Genomic DNA, 21,365 nt, shown 5'->3' on the forward strand with positions numbered 1-21,365 from the left:
TGCTGGGCGGCGGAGGCACCTCACAAAGCCGCGACCGTTTGTGTGGGGCGGGGCGGGGCGAGGAGGGGCCGGCCCCGCCCCCCAGCGTGCGCCCTCTCAGAGCCCAGGGCCGCCGGCAGGGGGCGCTGCGGTACGGGGCCCGGCCGCAGTGGCGGTGGCGGCGAGGCGGCGCGTGGCCGGCAGGCGGCGCTGCCCGGCTCGGCCTCGGCCTCGGCCTCAGCCTGCGCGGCGGCGGCGGCGGCGGCGGCGGCGGCGGCGGCAGCGGCGGCGGCCTGGGCCCGGGCGCGGCGGCGGCGGCGGCGGCGGCGGGGCCTGGAGCCGGATCTAAGATGGCAGCAGCGGCAGCGGCGGCAGGGCCGGGCGTGGGCGGCGCGGGGGCAGCCGGCCCGGGTGTCGCGGGGCCCTGCGGGGCCGTGTCCGTGTTCCCCGGCGCCCGCCTCCTCACCATCGGCGACGCGAACGGCGAGATCCAGCGGCACGCGGAACAGCAGGCGCTGCGCCTCGAGGTGCGCGCCGGCCCGGACGCGGCGGGCATCGCCCTCTACAGCCGTGAGTGCGGGGCCGCGGGACCGGGCCGAGGGCCGGGCTGCGCACGAGGCCGGGAGGGCGGGGGCCCGGGGCGGGAGGATCGCGGCCGCGGTGAGGGGCCCAGGGTCCCGAGGGTGAGGGGCCCTGGTCCCTGGGGGCCTGGTGCGAGGTCCTTGGGGCCTAGCCGAGGGAGCTAGGTGTGGGGGGCTCCGAGTTAGGGGTGTGGAGGAACGGTGTCAAGGGGCAGAGAGAAAAGAGGGCGTGCGTGGTGGCCAGAGGTGAGGTGCCCGGAGTAAGGAGGGAAGCGGGAAATGGGGGAGTAGTGTGGGCCCTGAGATTGGGAGGGGTGGGCAGGAAGTGGGGGGCCGAGAGTGAAAGGTAAGAACTCTGAGGAAGCCAGGGGCGTGGGGGCTGGGTGAGAGGGGTGGGGGCCTGGGGCGTGGGAGTCTGGGGGCGGGTGTGGCCTCCTGGCGCAGGGAGGGACCTGGGCTGCCTCAGGCCATCTCAGGGACCCCCTGGACTGCTAAGGACGGTTGGAAAGTGGTGCCCAGCTTGGGGTGGCCTCGAGGACCCCGTTCCACCCATCTGGAGGGCTTGGCTTTGCGGACCCCCTAGTGGGAAACTTCTCTGGGGAGAGGGCCCATGCGAGGGTGGTGCGAGCCTCTGGATGTGCACCTCGTGGAAACGTGTACGGGTAGGGCCCCTTCTTGATGCCCGGCTCCGAAGTGAGAGGTATCACTGCCGCCTTTCTCGCCACTGTCGTCCGATCTTCCTTCTGGGGGATGTGAGAAACTGGTTACATTTTCAGAAGCTAGTTTCAAAACTGACATTTCGGTGGGAAAAAAAAAATCACAAGCGCGTTTGCCAAGGGTCCCCCGCCTTTGTAGTCCATCCTTTTTCATTCTTTTGTTACTCTTTCTTATCCGTTCTCTGCGTGTCTATTCCTCATTCACGTTTTGTTGTTATGTTACATTCAGCTTTGTCTCTCCCGGTTTCTTGCATTGATGCCCTGGGGAGTCACTGAGGTGGCCTTTACTGACTTTGGCCAGTGTGAATTCTTTTCCACTTTGGGAACTGGGTTTTCTGAAGGGAAGACAGTGGAGCAGTGGGTTCACACACAGGATTCTCCCTGCCCCTCAACTTGGAAAACCCAAAATGATGGAGCTGTGTCTGTCTCCCCAGTATCGCACCTCTTTTCTGCTGGGTCTTCTTGGACCAGATGAGAGAGAAGGGTATCCCAGGTGGGCATCGGAGCTCAGGACAGACACGTAAGCCCAGCAGGACTGCCCACATCATAAGTATGGCTGTTCATTTGACAAGCATTAGTTGGGTACAGAACAAAGTTGGGCAATGCTTGTCAAATGAGGGTCCCATGGCTGATCCTCAAAGAGGTTCCAGGGGATTTGTCTTTTCTTTGGTAAATAAACTTCTTTTGCTCTTAGAACTGTTTTACTTTTTTTGGAATTACTAGGAAGACAGTGCCGGGTTTTCCCGTATATTCTGCACATAATCTCCTGTCTTCTTAACGTATTTCCCTGGGAGAGTTTTTTCTTTTGTGTCTTTGTTTTGTGGATATACTCGAAATTGTTATTAGTTACAAAGGTGACCCTTCTCTTTTACAGGTGGTTTCTAACTAAAGCATTAGTCAAGAGGAGAAAGTCCATGTTTCTCAGACTGAGATCCTCAGTCTAGGATGATAAAGTCTTGGGTCTGAATTTTTTTCCCTCTATACACTCTAGTAACGGTGGCGTGGGCTTGAGAGTGTGGGTTCTGGACTTGGCCAAGCCTGGCTGTGTTAGTTTCCCAGGGCTGCCATGACAGAATGGGTGGCTTAAACAGCAGAAGCGTATCCTCTCACAGTTTGTGGGCAGAAGTCCAAAGTCAAGGTGTCGGCTGGGCCACACTTCCTCCAGAGGCTCTAGAGGGGAGTCCTTTCTTGACCCTTCCAGCTTCCTGTGTCTCCAGGCATTGCTTGACTTGAGGCAACAGAAATCCAGTCCCTGCCACTGTCTTCACGTGGCTGTCCCCTGTGTCTCTGTGTCTTTTCCTATCAGGTTATCTGTCACTGGATTGGGGGCCCACCCTAAATCCAGGATGATCTTGAGGTCCTTAATTATGTCTATAAAGACTCCTTTTTCCAAATAAAGTCATAGCCGCAGGTTCCGGGGGTTAGGGCTTAGCTGTAATTTTTAGGGTCGATGACATCGGCTAGACAGGTGTCTTGCGGGTAGTTGTGGGTCTCTGGGCCTCAGTTTCCTCAGTGGCAGTTGGTGATGACACCAACTGTGTGACTGTGTGGCACAGCATGTTTGCTCGATAAACGAACACTTCTTTGGAGGCAGCACCTGCTCCCATGACAGGTGGGGTGATGGCCTCAGAGTTGGCCAGGTGACTGCTCGGGGCGGGCAAGGCAGCCATAGGTCCCCAGCCCGCCGAAGAATGCGGGCACCCCAGGAGGGACTGCTCTGAAGCCTGCCGGGGGAGTGCAAAGTCTTGGATCTGAGAGCAGGCCCAGCATGCTGGGCATGGAAGGCTGGCCGACAGTCTCCCCGGAGAAGTCAGAGATGGTCTAGCCCCTGGGGGGACGTGTGGGGATGTGACCTCTGGGCGGGCGAGGGGCACTGAGGGGGCACCACACTGCTGGGAGGAGCTTTAGGCCTTCTCTTGGGATGAGCTTCCTTCCCTGGCCTCAACATTTTCCAACCTGGACCCTCCTGGGAACTGAATGCCTTGGCCAGGTGAGAAGGCATCAGGAGCCCTGTTCTGCTCACTGTCCCTCATGAGGCGGGGTCCCGCGAGCTGCCTGTGATTCCAGACTCTCTCGGGATTCGACTCTGTGTGGGGGTGGGGTGAGGGGTCGGCCAAGACAGTTGCACGGATCTCCCAGTGCCTCACATGTGAGAGGTGAGCCAGAGGTGTCCTTGGGTGCTGGTGAGGGTACTGAACATGGAGTCTGACTGATGTGTGTCACCAGCTATGATGCCTCAAACCAGTCATTTCACCTGCAGCAACACCTGTTTCCTTACCTGCAGTGACACTTACCTGTGCTCAGCCTCGGTTGCACATCTGCGACGGGAATAATGCTACTGGGGACCCGGAATGTGGGAGAAGTGCTCCGTTGGGGTGTGGAGCAAGGAGTTGGGCTGTAAAGGGTAGATCTGGCTGTGGATGGTGTGGAATGAAGAGCTGGCTTTTCTAGGAGGGAATCCCTTACACTGCAGGGCTGCCCAGCCGCCTCGTGCCCCCAGCAGAGGGGAGAGGGACCCCTGGGCTGCAACTTCTGTCTCAGGCGGCAGGGCTGGGAGATGGGTGTGGATGGCAGGACGTGAGGCCAGTTCCTGGACGTCTGCACCCTCCGTGTGGAAGAGACAACAGCTGCGGAGGGCCCGTCCCAGTCACCCTGCAGGGAGGTAACCCTCCCCACTCCTTGCCACTTGATGTCCCCCTGGCCCGTGTCCATGGCCTTGGCTATATGGCAGCCACCAAAACCAGGCCATTTTCTCTGGGCAGAGGTGCCGGCTTCCCGGGCCTTGAGGAAGCTTTGGCACAGCCTCTGGTGTTCCTGGACGCGGGCTGCCCTCCCCTTGCAGGGAGGCAGCTCTTGGGGAAGCCCGTTGTGGGGCGGCGAGCAGAACAGACTCTCAGTTCCTCAGCCCCACGGCGGCCTTTCTGGAGATGACTGTGCTGCTTTTCTTTCTTGGTTCACTGTCCTCTCCCCGCCCCGCTGGCCGGGAGGGATGCTCAGCAAGGCTGGCTCTGACGGGGGATAAATTTCAGTTCGGGGGGGCCCTGCCTGGGGACGGAAACCCCAGAGAAAAACCCTCTGTAAAAGCAAGGTGGTGAATGGCAGCCTGCTGCAGAGGCAGGCACCCCGCAACCCCCTTCAGTCCCGCTCCCAGTACCCCCGCCCCGACAGCTGCGGGGGCGGCAGGAGGGCTTGGAAGAGCCCGTCCTGTGCCCAGCCTGTAGGACATTCAGTGTCAAGCGGGGATGACAACCCAGAAGGTTAGTCACATCAAAAGCATTCATGTTTCAGTGGTGCTGCCAGTCACTGCGGGCTGCTGCCATTTATTGAGCACTTACTGTGTGCCTGGCCCTGGTTATTACACTTGTGGTGACAGATGCAAATGCTTGACAGTGGGAGCGCTGGGGAAAGGATAATAGTATAAATAAAGGCCTGTGGGCAGGCGATGGCCTGTAGGCCAGGTGGAGCCTACGGCTAATTTTTTAACCCATGAGAGCAAAGGGAGTATTATACATTTCTGAAGGGTTAGTGACAAAGAAAAAAAAAACCCAAAGAAAGAATATTCTAGAGCATAGAGTCCTGCAAAAGCTAAAATACTTAGTTACTGGCCCTTGACAGTAAAAGATTGCTGACCCCTGGGGTGAATGAATGAAGCAGCAGGAGGAGGAGGAGGACGCTGGGACTCCGCCCCAGACAGGGCTGGCAGATCTGCCAGAGCTTAAGAAAAGCCGAAAAGCCCTTTGTGTACGTCTGTTTGTTTTGATTGTGAAGTGTCCTGATTGCTCAGGCCAAATAGAGTACACTTTCTGGGCTGTGCGGGCCAGTAAGCCTGACAGGTATGACCCTTGTTGTGTGTTACCACTGGTCCTTAGAACAGTTCTGGGAGTCAGGGACTCTACTCCCATTTTATTGTTGGAAAAAAAGAGGTAAAAGGGCTTGACTAGATAACACTGCTGGCAGGCAGCAGAGCTGGCTCTCGAGTTCACAGCTGGTGGACCGTCTGTTTTACTGCAGACTGCTTCGATGAGAAAGGATGGTTAGGATTCAGTTTATCTGTGTGTAGCAGTGGCTTGAGCAAGACGACATTTCATTTCTTGTGCTAAAGCCTAGAGATTGGCGAACCAGTGCTGGTGTGGAAGCTCTGTTCCAGGAAGTCCTTGGACCCAGGACCCTGCAGGTCCTAGGGTGAGGTCTTCTCATTGTGGATCAACGTGGTGGCTGGAGTCCAGCTATTACACCCTGGTTTCCAGATAGCAGGATAAAGGAAGGGACAAAGGATGCCAAGGGCATTGCCAGGTATCTGTTAGGGAAGGTTCCCAGAAGCTGGCCCTGGATGCTTCTGCTTTCATCCCATTGGCTAGAGTGCAGTCTCGTGGCCACCACTAGCTGCAAGGGAGCCTGGGAAATGTAGTCTTCAGTCTGAGTGACTCTGTGCTCAGCTAATTTCAGGGTTTCTCATTCTGTGGGAGAAAGGGAGAATGGACACTGGGAGGCAGTCACCTTGGCCACAGTAGGTAGGACGTGGATATAGCCACCAGAGTTCTGGGAAGGATATTACTGGTTTATGGAAAGATGCTCAGGTGGGGAGGTGGGACCAGCCTGGTGAGGAATGGAGGAACTGAAGGATGGGTAACAGTGTGGTCAAGAGCTGCGTCCTGTTTTTCACGAGGGCCTCACGTGATAAGAATGGTATTTCTGAAGGTTTCTCTGGCAGCAGGTTACAGTGTAGACAGGAACGAGGAGAGAAGCCTGTGGAAGCTTCCCGACTAGAGAACACAACAGGAAAGTAACCGAATAGTTTCGCCTTAGCCTGTTTCTGAAGCATGTCAGAGGCCAGGAGTTGTGTTTTGGAATTCTGCCCGGGGCACTGGGGACGAGATGGCAAAGGCCATGACCCACAGCCAGGGGTCATGAGTGACCTGCTGGAAGGGTTTGCTCCACTGTGTGGTTAAAATAAAAGGACACTCCCGGTGTTTTTAAAATCGGGTGATTTCACATTAAAATCTGGCTTTGTACTTCTGAAAACTCAGAACAGCTGGCAACCCTGGGCCTGCACGCCCCAAGGTGGAGTTGGGCGGCAGTGCCACATTCAGAAGGGGCAGGCACCCCGATTGGCTGGAGTCCCCTCTCTCCTTGCCACCACCCCAGCACAGGCCTTGCACCACTAGCCATTTGCCCTGTCACTTGCAGTGACTTGTTTCTTAATAGAGATGTTTCTCTGAACCTGGGTTTCCATCGGCTATGGGAAGACATCTCTTACCCTAAGCCCACACCCTTCTTCGGCCCCTGTTCTCCCTCTGGGTGGCTGGGTTTGAGCCCTGTGGAGCTGGGGGCTGTTACCCCAGCCCAAGCTGGCCTGGCTCCCAGCCCTGGGCCCCGCCCACTGCTCACTTTCCAAGCCCCTCCTCTTCCTCGCCTTCCCCTTCTCCTGTGTAGGCCCACCGGCCCTCACTGGCAATTTGGAATGCCAGAGTTCTGAAGACCTGACTTCCTGCTCATTTGACAGCAAGATCTTACCTGACCCAAACTCGGGCAAAATCCCCGCTGAGCTGCCTCGTGGGGTTCACTATAATCTCAGTGGATCCTGTTCAGGATGACTATTCACACGTTTCCCTGCAAAGACGTGATTGGTTACAGATGTTGCCTGTACTCTGCTGAGGATAATTCATGTTATCTGTACCTTGTTACCTGTTTTCGAAGCTGACGAGTTTGTCATCTGAAACACACTGGGCCCCGTGTGTTTCAGGCCGGGACTGAGGGCCTGGCATATACCCACAATGGGTTGTATGTGAGACCACAGGTGGAAAGTGGTTGGCGCCATGAGCAGCACCTGGCAAGGAGGCACTGGCAGTAGGTGTGGGGGTCTGGAGAAGGTGTGCTTGCAGGGCCTTTCTGCGGAAGTAGGAGTACGGTGTGAACTCACTGGTGATTCTGAGGGGCCAGGCCTGGGACCAGGTCAGATCTAGCAGAGTCAGGGAGGCAAGGGAACTCTCGGCAGCAGGCATGGTTCCTTTCCCGGGGAGCCTGGGAGATGGTGAGTTGGCCAGGACATGGGGAGAAATACGCATCCCAGACAGGGAGGGATGGAAGGCCAGACCTGGCTGCTCCCATGGAGGCTGGAGGCTTGGGGGGACTTTGGGCAGCTCAGAGCTGAGGCTCTCAACCTGAAGTCCTTGGAGGGCCCCTGAGGCGGTATCCCATGATCCTTTGAAATAGTATGCAGTTTGCGTAAGGGAAGAGGGACCAGAGTCAGTGGCTGTGACCTTGGACACGCCTCCTTGGCTGTAGGACAGGGGTGACAGCAGGACCTCTCTGGAGGGAACGCTTGTAAGATGCTTAGTTCTATGTGCTTCCGGTAAACTGTGGTCGTGGCCCTGCTGTTGGGTCTCTGCATTTTTCTGGGGAGAGACTCCCTTGCTTTCGACTGGCCTCAGAGGGGGACCCGGGAAAGGCTGTCAGCCACTGGAGGACAGCCCCAGATTGGGAAGTGGAGTCGATGCCCCTGGCTTGTGAGGGATGGGGGTGGTCAGTGGGAGAGGTGGAGGCTGTGTGTGTGTGTGTGTGTGTGTGTCCAGACACGGGAGCGGCTTTGAATGGACATGAGGGCCAAGGAGAGGTCACTAGATTTCTGATTCGGAGGAGCAGCCCTCTGAGGGCTGGGTCGGGGAGGGTGGACCTGGGCAGATGGTGGGTCTGGGGAGGGTGGGGTGGGAAGGGAGTGGGGGCCTGACCTCACCCATGGTGGCAGGGCCCATCAGCAGTTCCCTGAAGATGAGGAAACCTCAGCTTTCATTCTTTCACTGGAAACACGTATTCAGAGTGGCCTTGCTGTCTCTTTATCGCGGTCCTTTACCATCTGTCTAACTTTAAACAGCAAAAATATACTGAGCATCCGCCGAGCGCCAGGTCGTGTTTGAAGAGCTGGGGGTAAGCACATGGGACCACACTGGGGGGTCTCAGGGTGTGTGTGTGACAGGCGCTAAGTCAGCAGTCACCCAGACTCGCTGGTGGTCAGTGCCTTGAAGAAGATAAAATGAGCTGAGGCTTGTGAATGCTGGGGGCAGGGCTGCTTGAAGTGGGGGCAGGGGCCAGGGGGCTGGTCAGGGTTGGTCCCACCCAGAATGGGGCATTAAAGCCATGGGGAGAAGAGCACCTCAGCGTCGGTGGGACGGCAAACTTTGCCTCAGTTTCCCCAGCCGGTAAGATGCGGATCTTTGTAGCATCTACCTTGGAGGGTTGCTGTGAGTTGTGAGTTCATAGAAGTAAAGTGCTTAAAATAGTGTCTTGCTCAGCAGGTGGGAAGACCGGCTGGTTCTGAGCCTGTGGGCCCGCACGGCCAAGGGCAGCCAGCAGCCAGTGTGGCTGGAGCCGGGCGAGCGGGGGGAGGCCCCAGCAAAGGGCTTGGCGCTTATTCCCAGAGTGTTCCCCAGGGAGGGAAGTGACACCTGTGGTTGTGCCTGGGCTCAAGCACAGTTCTGTCCCCGTCCTTTCCTTGCAGGGCAGTCCTGGGCGCGTGACTCAGCCTCCCGAATCTCAGCTTCCTTGTTGGTGGGGAGGTTTCACTGAGGGGCTTGGCTGGTGCCTGTAGGCGCAGCCCTGCGCGGTCAGACACCATCCCCCGCCCCGGCTCACTCTTGGGGAGCAGAGAGAAAGCGGATGAGGAACCCCTTCTCCTTGCTTTGGGGGGAAGTAGCCCAGGAGCCAACCTGAAGAGAATAGGGTAGAAGGCCACCAGGCAGAGAGAGTTGAGGTGGGGAGGAGGGAACTCCCAGGGCGGGGGGCAGTGGCTCAGCTGGGGTGCCGGCCTCTCCCGGGAAGCTGGGGTCCACTCTGTTTCTGGGTCAGTCGTGCTCTCCTGGGTCCCTGTCTCTCGTCAGGCCCAGGGGCAGGCCTGCTTTACATTGCTGGGCTGGAATGCTCTGCCTTCCCCCTCCTGGTCTGCAGCAGCCTTCTCTGGATCAGAAGCAGCTGGAGGTCATGATTGGCATAGATACAGCCTGGAGTCTTGAGTTGACCTGACCTTGTGACCCTGGACAGGTGACCCCGGCCAAGTGACCCCAGTTCTCCCTTCAGTTCCCGCCTGGAAAATGGAGAGTGGTTTTGAGGGCTGCTCTTAGCCTCGCGAACCCAGCAGTTGAATAACATGGTGTAAGATATTGGTCTCCCACCCGTGCTGAGTGGTCTGGAAGAGGCGCTGTGTCCCAGGTGGGGGTGATCATGAAAGCCTGGGACAAGTAGGGGGAGAGCCGGGAGGGGCATAAGAGGTGGCCTTGGCGATCCTGCCCAAGCCCCTCCTGGTCCTGATGACTCACTTTGTGCATTCACGCTCCTGTTTTCTCACTTCCGGGACTGGCTTGGGAAGCTTTGGTATTCAGGGTCCTGGGAACAGTGCAGGGCGGGGCCGTTGGCACCCCTCACATCTACACAGAGAAACCATGGCGCCTACCCTGAGCTTGTTACGCTACACAGCTCTGACTTTTGGTTTAAGAATCCCAAGTCCCTAACTCTCTCACACCCACCCCTTTTGTTCCCTGAAAACCAGTTATATGAAGGAAATTGAAACCAAGGAAATTGAGACCAGGCTCCACCTAGGCCTGCAGGAGTTGGAACGGAGACTCCGTGGCCCTCACATGTCTCCTGGGGTGGGTTATTCTTTAGATCACCTATTTTAATTGTTTAATCAACACACACAGATGCCCGGGCCTTAGGTGCATTTGACGATTGTGTGCAGCCTTGTAACCGCCACCCAAAGTGATACCTGGAACCTGTCCCCCAGCCTCTGGGTGGGTTTTGCTTGGTCAGGTGGGTCTGTCCCCTGATTCTAGGCAGAGCATTCTTGAAAACAGGTCCAGACTGGTGGCCAGAGTGGGGGCCCCACCTCCACTCCTTGCATTTTTGGGGGGAGAACCCCTTTTATTCCCTCTTTTTGTCTGTCTCTTTCAAACGATTCATCGCCCACAGCTTTGGTGAGAGTGGGTCTCAACTGTTTTCTTTAAGATTGTTTGGCAGATTTGGTCCCCCGTTAATTGTGTCCCTGTGGCTGGCGTTCATTTTTGCTGGATGCGTTACTCATGCAATGGTTTTGTGTATAGAATCCTCCCTGACAACACAGGAACCGGTGGGATTCTGGTGGGTGGGCCGTGGGGACCCTGGCAGATCAGTGCTCTAATGAAAAAGGGATGCTCTCCTGACCACCCCCCACAGGGGGCCTGAGAATAAATAATCAAAGGCAGGTTAGGGGGCTTCTTGCAGACCCAAGAGAGACATTCCAGAAAACTTGCCACATTCTTCCCTGAGCTGGAAGGGAAGGCAGAGCAGGCTGGGGCTTTCAGTCTTCTCTTATGTGTCCTGGAGGCCCCTCCACAGAGCCTGACTCTGGTTTGAGCCCTCGGTGTGACTGGAGGTTGGCGTCCCTAGTGTTGGATGAGCCCCAGGTCGGGATACTGGTGGGACTCCTGGCCTCAACTCCCTCCCATCCCCACCCCCAGGCGCTACTTATTGGCGCTTCCAGGCCCTGCCAGGCTAACGTTTGCTGAGCATAAACATGGGGCAGACGGGAGCCGTGCTGGGCACTTTGCGTTCACTGACTTGCCTGTCAGGCCAGTCCCGTGGGGGCCAGCGTGGCCACAGATTTTCCCCTGTTTTATAAGCAAGGAAACTGAGGCACCCAGTGGTGGGTGGCAGTCGGATGTGAGCCCCGGTTTGGCCTTGTCACCCTAGCTCAGCCCTGGGTCCCTCGGGCGCTGGTGAGGAGTCAGTGCCATCAAGGAGAATTAGCCCCCAGCCCTTCTAGTCCGTGTCCCATGTCAGGACAGTGGCCCTTGTGGAGCCCAAAGCCGGTCTTTCCTCATTCCTGCCTAATTCCTCCCCTCCTGCCTGGGCCACATCTGGAGTCACATCTGGTGAGGCAGCTGCTGGCCGGGCGGGAAGGGGCCCTCCTAACTCAAACATCCTGTTCTCTGAGCCCGGAGACAGGGCCGGAGGGACTCCTGGAGGGCCTCAGGACATCCTGTTCCCTCTCTGGGCCAGTAGTCAGACTTTTCTGTCCAGATGGGGCTCTGCTGGGGCTCCAAGTGGGCCTCAGTCCCCTGAGCTTGTCCCCTCCATCACTCCTCCGCCCTGTCCTCCAGCCTCTTCCGGTTTGGCCTCCCTGTAGCCACCCTGGTCTGAGGGTTGAGGCCCCTCCACTGGCCGGAGAACACAAATGTGTTCCCCAGACACTAACTGGCTGAGCGCACCGTCCCTGGCAGCAGCAGAAGCTGGCGTGCAGAGTGGGCCCACCACCCTGAGCCTGTGCTCCTCCTGCTCCTTGACAGGCCTCATTCCAGCCCAGCCTTTGAGGCCTCCCCTGCCCACCTTGGTCCTCATAGAGCACTGCCTGCCCAGCTCCTGCTGTCACAGGTGGTGGAGACCTTCAGTGACGCCACCCAGCCTCAGGAGGCAGGCACCATCCCCTCCCTGTAGTGAGGGCTCAGGGGTTGGCGCTTGCCATCCATGGTCAACCAACCAGGCCTCCGTCTGCCTGGGCCCAGAGCCCATGTCCTTCCCAAAGCCCTGATCAGGGTCCCCCACAGCTCCCAGGCTTGCTGTCCTCCCCGGAGCCTGGGGTCAGGTTTGGCTGTCTTTGACAAGCTGCCAGGTCCCCAGGCTGGGCCATGTCAGTTCTCAGTGCCTCAGTTTCCCCTCTTGAGACTGAGCTGGGGGTGCCCCGGAAGGTGGTGGTTGGGAGCATTAACTGAGGCCCTGCACTGTGTTAGGCATCTGCCTGGTACCACATACAGCAACAGCCTCAAAGTCACGGCCAGAGAATAAAGGCCGGGCTGAGGGGGCTGGCAGCCCAGCCCCGTGGAGCGAGGGTCTGTGGAGCGAGGGTCTGTGGCGGCTGGTTTTGTTGCCTGTGCTCCCCCTCACCCCCCCATAATTATCTGCTAAGCCCCCATGCTTTCAGGGGCCCAGGAACCCAGCGCACATCTGCTGTTCCCTTTGTAGCTCACACAGCCCCGGGCTGCGGGCTGATTAGCATGGGTGGGGGGACGTTCGCACATACTGGCTCCCGCCCAGCCGGGGCCTCTAGTGGTCTCTTCAGGAAAGCCCAGCCTTTTCTTTGTCTGGTCCTTCTTCTCTTGTGGTTGCCCTTCTGCACACCCCATAGTTAGACTCATCTTCGGGCCCCCTCAACCAGGCCTGCAGGACCAGAAGCCTCCAACCCCTGAAGGCAGAGATGCTCCCCTTCAGCGCCCCCCTCCCAGGACCAGCCCTTTGAGAAGGGTCCCTGCTGACGTCCCCTCTCTGGCCCCTGAAGCCCTGAAGCCAGTGCTGACTTAGGAGGTTTGGGTGTCTCTGGTGTGGGGGCCCTTCAGGCTATGGTCAGCCTGCCAGCCAAGGGGTGGGCTGCTGTTACTGTGAAATATTTTCAAAGGAATGAGAGATAATACAGCAAACACCACGAGCTTCCACCCCCACATTAAGAATTTAAATGTTGCCCGTGGAGCAAAGGGCCCCCTGTCTTGTCCCCTCCCCGGGAGGTAACCTCACGTTCAGCTGACCCTGGTGGTTAGCCTTCACGAGGGGCCCTTTGATGTAGCCTGAAGACCCAGCCTGGACCCTTTGAAGCCTAAAATAAAAAGACCTTCCCTAGCACGGTGTGCAGCTGGTGCCCTCAGCCTCAGCCAGGTGACTGCTTCTGTGTCTGAGAGGCCTGTGCAGAGCCTGGTCTGGGAGCCTGATGTCTAGTCTTGGGCCCAGCATAGCCTTGTGACCAGAATTCTCTCTGGGACACTCCAATCTCTGCCTCTGGCCAGAGTACCTTGGGGACACAGGGCCTGAGATGTGTGCTTTGTGCTCAGAACACCTGCTATATGCCTGTGAGTCTTGGTCTGGGCACAGGGTATGTCAGTCCTTATGCCAGTGTTGAGCGATGCGTTATTATTTTATTTTTCTAGACCTGAAAGCTGAGGCTTGTGGCCATGGGAGGTGGGGGTCCAGGTGGCAGAGCCCGGGATTCAAACCTGGGTCTAACGAACTCCACAGCTGGAGTTCTGGGAACTACACCTCACTGTGTGGCTTCCCTGGCCGGGGGAGAGGGACTGCCTTGGTCTTAAAGAAACCCAAGTCTCCGGTGCCCCAGTCCCCTGGCCTGGCCCCGCCTGCGGCCCGTCCTCCGTCACACCCACTGAGGGGGGTGGCTTGGGTGCTGGCCTGCTCTGGGAGAGACAGTCACCAGCTGAGAAGCCATGGACTTGACAAGGGGAGGGTTTGCTCAGGGCCAGTTCGGGAGCCGGGTCTGAGCGGGGTGCTTAGTCAGCCCTGCTCACTCCCGAGAGGGCCCAGGGGGCCCAGACCACTTGAGTGGGTGCCAGGCCTCCCCTGCTGTCACGATTGCCTTTGGTCGGGTTATCTTTGGGGAACAGGGTAGAAATTCAAACTGCTGAGGAGGGTGTGACATGAAAAGTCCATCTCTTCCTCCCTCCCACTCCGGGCCTGTCCTCCACGCTGCCTTCTGGCGTGACCTTCCTGCCCGGTTTTTCAGGCACATACAGGCTTGCAGGCATAAATCTTCGCAGGAACCCACTATGCTCACAGTTCTCCACGTTGAAACAATGGAGAGGGGGTGCCCACTGAAGAGCACGCCTCCTTTCCAGACATGGCCCCTGAAGTCATTTCAGGTGTTTCTTTCTAGACAAGCCCCAGGCACGCAGTGCGCCTGGCCCCTCCCCTCCCGGCTCCCCTCCTCTCAGGTTTACACCTACGGCGCGTGTGCTTTACACCGTCTGCCCCTGACAGTGCGGCTCAGTCATCTTAACACGGCAGCGTCCCCAGGTTGAGATCTATGTCTTTTCATCGGCTGTACCTTCATTCACTCATTCAGTGGATATCCTGTATCCTGGTGTATCTTTCCAGACATTTATAAGCAGAGCTATAGAATAAGGCCCCACAAGGGCACTTCTGGGTTGGAAGTCTCAAAGAGATCGCCCTGGGAAGAGATGCCCAGACCAGGGCTACCACAGTGTGCCGGGAGCTCTGGGTGCTCGGGAAGGGGTGCCGGTCTGGGATTCACCCGGGACAGGGCCAAGCCAGAGGGGCCCAGGGTGACCTCATGGTCCTCAAATACCCCAGGACTGGGCAGTGTGGCAACAGCTGCTCGGAGCGTCTCCGAGGACAGCACTGGAGGAGCCGGCTTAGGTTACAGCAGAGAGGGAGCCAGGCTGGGTTAGGATTCCTGGGGCAGGATTCTCTTCCGAGACCGTAACAATGGCTGCTCCCGATTATTAAGTACTTGATACCCTTACTACTACCTCCATTATCTCAGGGAATCCTCACCACAGGGAGGGTTTTACCTTCATTTTATCCACATTTCACAGATGGGGCTTCTGAGGTTAAGGGTGAAGGCAGGTGGTGGGCTGTGCCGTGATCACCATTGGACAGAGGAGGAAACTGAGGCCCGCAGCCACACATCTGGAGGGCAGCATGTTTGGCACTGATCCCAGGTCTTCCTTGATGCCCATCATTTTAACCACTGCCCTCTCGGCCTTTCCTGCTGGATGAGAAGGGAAGGGTCTCTCCCCTCACCTGGAAACTGGGGGCCATGCCACCAGGGACAGAGGGAAGCGCCTGGTGCTCACAGTTTGGAAACCCGGTTCCTGCTGCCAGGGCATTGGGACCTGGGGCCTCTGGGAGACAGGAGGCCCTTGAAGGAAGGTGAGCCCTGCGTCCTACAGGGCCTGACTTGCCACCTCCCCAAGGCAGCCTATGATCCGGATTGCACCAGGCAACCCGTGTAGCCGACCCCAAAGCTCCCTCCAGCCCGGCTTGCCCTGTCTTCTCCCTGGTGCCGGCTGCCTCCCTGTGGCGCCTGGGAGCGCAGGAAGGCCGGGCCTGGCCAGTCTGTTCACTGCTGGTGCCCACACTTGGCACCACGCTTGGCACGGGGCAGGCTGCAGGGAGGGCCGCCAGTGAGCCGATGGCCTGAGCAGAGGGCTGCCGGCGGGTGGGCCGAGGGGAACACCTTGATTTTTCCACACCTCGTCCTCCTCCTCACCCCGCTCTCCTCTCCTGTGGAATATTTTCCTCTGGAAGGTGAACAACCTGTGTTTTATTTGGCAGTATGAGGCGATTTAATAAAAGACCTCACATTTGAACGAGCATTCTCCCCCGCCCCCAAGTCAGCCAAGATAAATAGCTTTAATTATTCCACATTTGTGGTTGTAATAGTTTTCCCGCTAGAGAGGCAGGGACTTGAAATGTGGCCGTGTGTGTGTGTGTGTGTGTGTGTGTGTGTGTGTGTGTGTGTGTGCGCGCGCTTCTTCCCCCTGAGCTGGTGGCTGCTTTCTTATCTTGCGTTCCACCTCTCTGTCCTCTGGGAGGCAAAGTTCCTCATCTTACACTTCGGATCTGTCCAGCCTGAAGGGCCCTAGGACCCCCTGCTAGTTCCAGAGCAGAGGGGAGAGGGAAAAAGCACAGTAGTCATCATGGGGCCGCCCAGTGCCCAGCGGCTTTCAGCAGTTAAGTGAGCTTCTCCAGGCCACGCACGCCATCAGGGTTCGGGCACCAGGACCCCCTCTCCGGCTGCCTCCTGCACACAGGGAAGGGGCCCAGCCCCCTGATGCCAGGCCCTGGGGGTGACGTGCAGGTCAGCATCCCCAGGTGCTGGGTGCTGGGCCACCCACGTGCAGAGCCCTGGGTCTGTGCAAGGCGGCCGTTAAATAAGGAGCCACCCTGCAGTCGGGGCTCGTCCAGGAAGTGCTGGAGAACCTTGGAGGAGGTGGCAGGGACTTGGGGGAAGAGAGCAGGAATGCCAGGGAGGGTCAGAGGAGCACGGAGGCTGGACAGAAGTCCTGCCCGTGGTCTGGAGGCTGGTGAGGTCAGCATGGCTCGATGGGAAGCTGGGTATAGGGGACGCGTGTCAAGGGGCTTGTGAGCCCCATAAGGAGTTTGGGCTTGTTCTAGAAGCTTCTAGGAAACTATGGAGAGGTGCAAGTGGTGGAGAGAGAGGAGAGACTGCAGCAAATCACTGCATTAGGTGCTGTGACTGGGAGATGGCTGGAGGTTGGCATGTCCTCTAGGTCATCTGGTGAGTGTCCCCAGGAGAGTTTATCTGCCTCTCCTTGAGGCCGCCAGCTCTTTCGAGGCGCTCCTGGGTGCCAGGGCCTGGTTTAGGCTCAGGAATGAGGGTGGCGAGCAGGGAGCCTCTGTGCCTCAGCATCCGCCAGGTTCTGTTGTCCTGGGTCCCCGTGATGCTGTTCAGAGAGCCAACGAGGAGGGGCATCCAGGTTGGCGCGGTGCTGGACAGGGAGCAGCCACCTGCTTCCCAGCCTCCCTCTTCTCCTGCTCCTGCAGCCCTGGCCCTCTCCAGCACGTGGTCCCTCTGGTGCTGCCCCTGGCTGTGAGGGCAGCCAGACTCCTGAGTTGCAAGTCCCTCTCAGCTTCTCCATAGCCTTCCTACAAATCGCCTGTCTTGCCTGGGAGTCTACCTCTGCAACCTCCCTGGGCCACAGCCCTGCGGCCCCAGTCACCCCCATTCTCCCTGCTGGGTTCGTACAAGGAAAAACACTGCTCCTGTGTGTGTCGCCTGCTCTCAGGACTCACACTGAGCACTTATGATCACCAGGTGTTGGGGAGTGTCCCCGCACACCAAGCAGTTCTCTGGCACTGTCTACCTGGAAGTGGTGTCAGATCCCAGAGGTTGAGGGCTCAGCCCCACTAGGCTGTCCACACCCCGCTTCAGATGCCAATCGCAAGTTCAGTTCGATTAATTTGCTGCAGCAATTCACAAAACTCAGGAAAACAATTTCCTTCCTAGATTACTGGTTGATATAAGAGGATACAATTCAGGAACAGCCAGATTAAGAGATGTGTAGGGCAAGGTGCGTGGGAAGCAGCAGGGCAGCTGTGCCCTCGTCGGGTGCACCACCCTCCCGGCACCCCAACACGTTCACCAACGCAGAAGCTCTCCCGAACCGTGTCCTTTTGGGGTTCTATGGAGGCTTCATTATGCAGGCATGACTGATTAAATCATTGGGATTTGGAGACTGAGGAGAGGGGGACTGAAAGTTCCAACCCTCTGATTACTTGACTGGTCCCCCTGGCAACCAGCCCCATCCCTAGGGGCTTTCTAAAAGTCACGTACCCCGGAGCGGTTGAAAGGGGCTTACATGAATCATAAAAGACACCTTTATCCTTCTTACCACTTGGGAAATTCCAAGAGTTTTAGGAGCTCTGTGCCAGGAACAGGAACAAAATATATGTTGATATGAATTACCATATCACAGCCCCCCTCTTCTGCTTTCCCATGTGCTGTTTCCTTTTGCTGGAAAATTTGTTCCCAGCCTCTTTCCCTGGCTGGGGCAGGTGCCATCTCGAGCCTCCCACAGTACCCCGGTTCCCCTGGCGCGGTGCCTGCCACCTGGGGATCCTCATCCGTCTGGCCCCCCGGCTGTCCTCACCCGCTCTGGGACAGGGAGGGTGTCTCCGCTCACTCCACTGCCGAGTCTGTAATTAGGTTTTATGGGTGCATAGCCACGCTCCTTTACATCGTCTGTGGTGGAGCTGAGGACAGCAGCAGAGATTAAACGGCCCAAACGGCTGAAAATATTTACTGTCTGGTCCTTGACAGGTCAAGTTGGCTGCTGCCTGCTCCAGGGAGCACTGAGAAGCTGTGTGCACACTGGCTGGGAGCGCAGACCTGGGGCCCGTCTACTTGGCCACTCGGCCACTCACTGTGTGGCCTTGCGCGAGATGCCTAACCTGTCTGAGCGCCTTTGCTTATCTGAGCCAATGTGGGCAGTGACGGCAGATGTAGCACAGGGTGCTGTGAGGGCTGCGTGGGAAGCGCAGGAACAGAAACTGGCCCTGGGAGGTTGTTCCTCACGGTCTGACCTCCCAGCCCCATCCCGGTCTCAGCAGGGTGGTGCTGGGCCTGGCTGCCCGTGGAAACTCCGTGTTCCTAACTCGGATGCTCAGGGGCCTTGATCCCCTGGGAGCAAGACGGATGGGGTGGTTTTCTACTCATCCTGCTGCTCCCACTCACCCCGAGTGCTGCACTCCCTGTGGAGTTGTCACTGGCGATTCTGGCCACTCGTCCTCTGGCCTCAGAGCTTCCACAGGACAGATGCGCAGGCCCGCCCCCGGTGTCAGGCCGCGTCCAGGAGCAGGGCAGGCACCTTTGTGGTGGCTGTGGCGTGACTAACACTCCTCCGGCCAAGCTTGTTTCCCTTTCGCTGCCCCATTCAGCCAGTGGGCCTGCCCCATCACTGCTGGGAGGAGCAGCACCTCCCACCCGCAGCCCCCTTCGTGGTCGCCGCAGTTACAGCGTCATGCCAGCTGCCAGCCCCTGTCCTGCTTCCTGCCCCCCGCCTCTCCGGGCCCTGTGCACGCAGCCCCCTAATCCACCGGCTGAGGTGACAGGTGGTGCTTTCTGGATTGGTTTCTGGAGGCAGAGCTCAGAGACCAATTCTGCTTCTTCCATGCTCACCCGCTGATAAAGGGGGGACTTGAGAGGATGGTGCCAGCCTTTGAGTCTGCTAGGAGCTTGCCTGATGGACAGGGCTGCGCCATTCCTGAGTCCAGGCCCCGTGGGCTCTGGGCCCTTTCACTGGGGTGGGGGGGAAGCTCTCTGCCTCCTGGGGGGGACAGGAGTCAGGCTGTGCCTGCCAGCGCTGTTCCACCTGGCAAGCCTGAGCCCCAGGTGCAGCGATCAGCTGGCAGGGGTGGTGGGGGAGGGAAGAGGGGGAGCAGCATGTGCAAAGGCCCGGAGCCCTGCCCACTGAGGACCTGCCCGTTGAGTGTGGCCATGGGAAAGGGCTGGAGAGAGGAGGGGCTGATGAATGTGGGTCCTTGACCGCCAGTGCCAGAGCTTGGACTTCTGAGGCTTTTAAAAGGGGTAGGAGCCTGGTCCAGCTTTCTTGTGGTTTGTCAAGTATTCACCAAGCGCCTCCTGTGTGCCAGGGACTGGCCCCTGAGGGTATAGCTGTGACATACAAAACTCGGGCTCCTTGGGCTTTGGTTGTCCCACCCGTGATGGGACAGGTCAAGTGGCCTCCAGCCCCAGCTTCCCTGGCCCAAGCCTGGGCCCTCTGGATGCAGCCAAGCTTCGCTTGGCCACAGGTCCTTGTGGTCGCCTGCCTGGCGCCAGGTTGCAGGGGGTGCCTAGGGCAACTGGTCAGGTTGCCAGGCTGCTCTGTAAACAGGCCATCCCTGGTCTGCTCGCTGCCGCACAAGAGCAACCAACAGATCGGCTCTCTTTCCTGGCCCAAGAGTGGGCCCGGGTACCACCTCAAGGTTTGAGGTCCCTTCCTGAGACCCACTTATAGCTGGGTTTGGGAGCATCCTGTCTTGGGTCCCCTGTGGGTGTGGCGTGGCTGTGAGCCTGGGGCTGGCCTGCCACTATGGTTTTCCCTCTTGCCTGCTGTCAGGAGGCTGGCTGTGCCCTGCTTCCCCCACCCCAGGAAGGTGGCACTGGCTCCTGAGGTGTGAGGCCATCTGGCAGAACCCAGGCTGGGGCCCCAGGGGCTCTCCTCCAGGCTTAGGACTGAGACTACATGAGGGGAGACCAGGGGGCCCAGCAATCACCCTTCATGCTGAGATTCACCCACTGCGGACATTTTTCTTTTTCTATTGAGGTAAAATTCACATAACATAAAACAAACCACTTTGAAGCATACAATTTAGTGGCGTTTAGTACATGCACTGTGCAGGTAACCATCACCTCTATTTGCAAAACATTTTTATCATCCAAAAAAAAACTTTGTATCCATTAAACCGTGGTTCCCCATTCTCCTGCCCTCAGCCTCTGGGAGTCACCAGTTTGCTTTGTGGCTTTACTGGTTCTGGATATTCCATACAAATGGGATTGTACCCCTGTGACCCCCGTGCCTGGCCCCCGTCACTTAGCATGTTCATCCCTGTGGTGGCGTGTGTCAGGACTTCATTTCTTTTTATGGCCGAATAATACTCCGTTGTATGGATGGACTATATTTTGTTTATCCAGTCATTAGTTGATGGACATCTGAATTGTTTCTACTTTTTGGCTCTTGTGAGTGGTCCCACTTTGAGTATTTGCATACAAGTATTCGTTTGAATACCTCCTTTCAGTTCTTTTGGGTTTGTACCTAGGAGTGGGATTGCTGACTCAAGTGGTAATTCTGTGTTTAACTTTTTGAAGAACCGCTGAACCATTTTCCACAGCGGCTGTACCATTTTAAGTTCCCGCCAGTAGGGTTATGAGGGTTTCAATTTCTCGCCAACATTTGTTGTTTTCCCCTTTCTTGTTTTAAATTATAGCCATCCTGCTAGGCATCTAACTGTGGTTTTGATTTGCATTTCCCCAATGACTAATGATGGCAAGCATCTTTTCATGTGCTGGCTATTTGCATATCTTTGTAGAAACATCTCTTCAAGTCTTTTGCCCATTTTTGAATTGGAATATCTTTTTGCTAAGAGTTCTTTATATATTCTGGACAATAGGTCCTTATCAGATACATGACTTGTAAGTATTTTCTCCCATTCTGTAGATTGTCTTTTCACTTTTTTGATACTGTCCAACAATATAAAAAGCTTTTGATGAAAGCCAGTTTATATAGTTATTCTTTAGATACTCTTGCTTTTGGTGTCATATCTAGGAATCCACTGCCAAATCCAAGGTCTTAGAGATTTACTCCCTCTGTTGTGAATTTCTTCTAGGCATTTTATACTTTTTGCTCTTATATTTAGGTCACTGATCCATTTGAGTCTGGTTTTGTATATGGTGTGAGGTAAGGGTCTAGCCTCATTCTTTTGCTCGGAGAGACCCAGTTGTCCCAGCACCATTTGTTGAAGAGACTATTTTCTCCCCCTTGAATGTTCTTGGCACCTTTGTTAAAAATCAACTGACTATAAATGTAGGGTTTACTCTGGACTCTAATTCTACTGATCTATATGTCTCTCCATTTGCCGGTACTATCCTGTTTTGATTATTGTACCTTGATAGTAAGTTTTGAGATCAGGGAGTGTGAGTCTTTCAGCTTTGTTCTTTTTCAAAATTGTTTTGGCTGTCATGGGGTGATTGGGAACATTTTGTCACATTTGTACTCATGCTTCTCTGTAAATATATTTTGTT

General features: G+C 56.9%; 1 protein-coding gene across 4 annotated transcripts in view; it reads left to right on the forward strand.

Moving 5' to 3' along the window:
• The first annotated feature begins 200 nt into the window (after positions 1–200).
• The window catches only part of CARM1 (coactivator associated arginine methyltransferase 1), a 37,810-nt gene continuing 16,645 nt past the window's right edge, over positions 201–21,365 (forward strand). For 2 of the 4 annotated variants that reach the window (XM_072947711.1, XM_072947712.1), the window contains exon 1: positions 201–549. In XM_072947711.1, coding sequence (XP_072803812.1) covers positions 330–549 — 220 coding nt within the window. In that variant the 5' untranslated portion in view covers positions 201–329. The remainder of the gene's footprint in view (positions 550–21,365) is intronic. The other 2 variants (XM_031689794.2, XM_072947713.1) reach the window with 1 other exon arrangement.

Source organism: Vicugna pacos, chromosome 22 (assembly GCF_048564905.1).
Source record: "Vicugna pacos chromosome 22, VicPac4, whole genome shotgun sequence".
NCBI lineage: Eukaryota > Metazoa > Chordata > Mammalia > Artiodactyla > Camelidae > Vicugna > Vicugna pacos.